This window comes from Mandrillus leucophaeus, unplaced genomic scaffold, assembly GCF_000951045.1.
Source record: "Mandrillus leucophaeus isolate KB7577 unplaced genomic scaffold, Mleu.le_1.0 Scaffold39, whole genome shotgun sequence".
Classification (NCBI taxonomy): domain Eukaryota; kingdom Metazoa; phylum Chordata; class Mammalia; order Primates; family Cercopithecidae; genus Mandrillus; species Mandrillus leucophaeus.
The window spans coordinates 123,630-126,179 of NW_012104142.1; the positions used below are offsets into that span (position 1 = coordinate 123,630).

At 40.7% G+C, this 2,550-nt stretch overlaps 1 protein-coding gene across 1 annotated transcript in view; it reads left to right on the forward strand.

The window, feature by feature from the left end:
* The window catches only part of DDX21 (DEAD (Asp-Glu-Ala-Asp) box helicase 21), a 36,077-nt gene that overhangs the window by 21,080 nt on the left and 12,447 nt on the right, over window positions 1–2,550 (forward strand). The window contains exons 10-11 of the mRNA XM_011991175.1: window positions 3–122; window positions 1,126–1,199. Coding sequence (XP_011846565.1) covers window positions 3–122; window positions 1,126–1,199 — 194 coding nt within the window. The remainder of the gene's footprint in view (window positions 1–2; window positions 123–1,125; window positions 1,200–2,550) is intronic.

Here is a 2,550-nt window from a genome sequence, read left to right on the forward strand (position 1 = left end):
AGGATGTAGAGTCCTACATTCATCGATCTGGGCGGACTGGCAGAGCTGGAAGGACGGGGGTGTGCATCTGCTTTTATCAACACAAGGAAGAATATCAATTAGTACAAGTGGAGCAAAAAGCGGTACAACTATTCTTACCTTTCATTAAGCAAATGTTGAGTTCTAAAGTCAGTCTTTAGTTTCTTCAATTTTTATCCACTTTAAAATATTTTTATTTCTAGTGTGTGGCAATGACTGAAAGCTTACTGTTAGGTACATATGTTGTCCTGTGATAAAAGGCCCATTCTGAAGTAACTTTGCATTTGAAAACAGTGGTTTTGTTTTCATATGTTTGAAAGGCAGTTTTCAGACAATGATAATATGAACCAGAGATAATTAAGATTGAGGGGCTATAGGAATTGCTTGAAAATCAAATGAATTTGGGCATGTCAAAAGGATAAAGAGGAGAAGAGACTAATTTTTCCTCCAGAAGAATTGGAATAGTGTGTGTAGATTCTTGCCCCTTCAGGAGCTTAACTCATCTCCTTCCTCTTGAGTGGACTGCACTCAGGGACTTGCTTTCAAAGAATAGAGTAAGGTGGGGAGTGAGGACTTTACCGTGGAGAGATGAACAAACACTAGCTGGGCCTGCTGATTGTGGGTCACGTCATCAGTGATAGGCACATAGGCATGTGCCCCGATAAGAGGTGGTGAGGCGAGCATTCACGCCGGGTATTCCTTCCCCAAGTATATAACCCTGAGCATGAGGAAAACACCAGACAACCTCAAATGGAGGGACATTCTACAGAACTGTTGACCAGCACTCGTTAAAACTTTCAGTCATGAAAAACAAGGAAAGAAGGAAAGACAGACATGGAATAAAGTCTGGGGTTTGGTTAATAGTTTAGCAATGTTGGTTTCTTAGTTGAAACAAATATACCTTAACAGTGTAAGATGTTAACAGTAGCAGAAACCTGGAGCTCTCTGAACTGTCTTTGTAGCTTTTCTGTAAATCTATAATTGAAAATTCATTTTTTAAGGTAATAAATACATTTGGCCTATATTTAAAAAATTAGGGAACTACTTTATCTTATTGGAAACAATTGATGGCCATTGTACATTAAACTGTGGTTCATTTTCCTGTAGGGAATTAAGTTCAAACGAATAGGTGTTCCTTCTGCAACAGAAATAATAAAAGCTTCCAGCAAAGATGCCATCAGGTATGTCCCCTACCACTGCTATGGTCTGTTTTAGTGTTTGTTCAAATACTGCATGTCTTTGTATAGTAATAAGATTTGACTTTTTAAAAATTTATTTTTTTAATTTTTGAGACAGGGTCTGACTATGTTGCCCAGGCTGGTCTCAAACTCCTGGGCTCAAGCAGTCCTCCCACCTCAGCCTCCCAAGGTGCTAAGATTACAGGCGTGATACTCATTCCTGTCCAATCCTGTTTACCAAAGGAAACCACTATTAAAATAGTTTGCTTTGTCTAGGATATTTTAAGAGATAATATCTTAGGTATAGTATAAGTGCTTCTCACCCACTGGCTGATTAGACCACAGATTACATTCCAAATCTACGTTAATCCAGTTCCTCACCTGGTAGGATGAAAGTTGATTGTTTCGTTAATAGTAAATGTCTAGATGCTGAGGATTGGGTTAATTAACCGTTTGTCAAATGGAGGTGCTGCTGACATTGGAGGCAAGAGAATTATTTTTTATGGGATTGTCCTGCAAATGGAAGGATATTTAGCTGTTTAGGATCCGTGGCTGATTCCCCTGTGCAGCATACTCAGGGTAGGTAGGGTTGGCATTATAAAAACCAGAAGCCATTTTCCAGATGCCTCCTGGTGGTGACCTACATTCTCTGTTAAAGAACCACTCATTTTGGGCATCATTTTTATAGTGGTTTCCACAATTACTGTAAATGCTTATTTGAAAAACAGACACAGGGAGTCCATGATCAAAGGAAATCCTGGATGTCAATCAGCATGAAATAGTTCAGGAAAGTTTTGTAAATGAAAGAGTTTTGGGCCAGGCATGGTGGCTCATGCCTGTAATCCCAGCACTTTGGGAGGCTGGGATAGGCAGATTGCTTGAGCTCAGGAGTTCAAGACCAGTCTGGCCAACACAGCAAAACCTCATCTCTATAAAAAATACAAAAATTAGATGTGATGGCACATGCCTGTAGTCCCAGCTACTCTGGAGGCTGAGATGGGTGGATTGCATGAGCCCGGGAGGTTGAGGCTGCAGTGAGCTGTGATTGTGCTACTGTACTCCACCCTGGGTGGCAGAGTGAGACTGTCTCAAAAAAAAAAAAAATTGCCAGAGGTTTTTAAATTGAAGTGCTAAGGGACCTTCTCCCTCATGCCCCGAGGCTTATAACCACAATTGCTAGTGTTCACTGACCTGCATAGGCTACTCAGGTGTTTGTCTCTCTCTTTTGGTTTAGTGTTATTTATGTATTTTACTTCAATAGGATGTAGAGTCCTACATTCATCGATCTGGGCGGACTGGCAGAGCTGGAAGGACGGGGGTGTGCATCTGCTTTTATCAACACAAGGAAGAATAT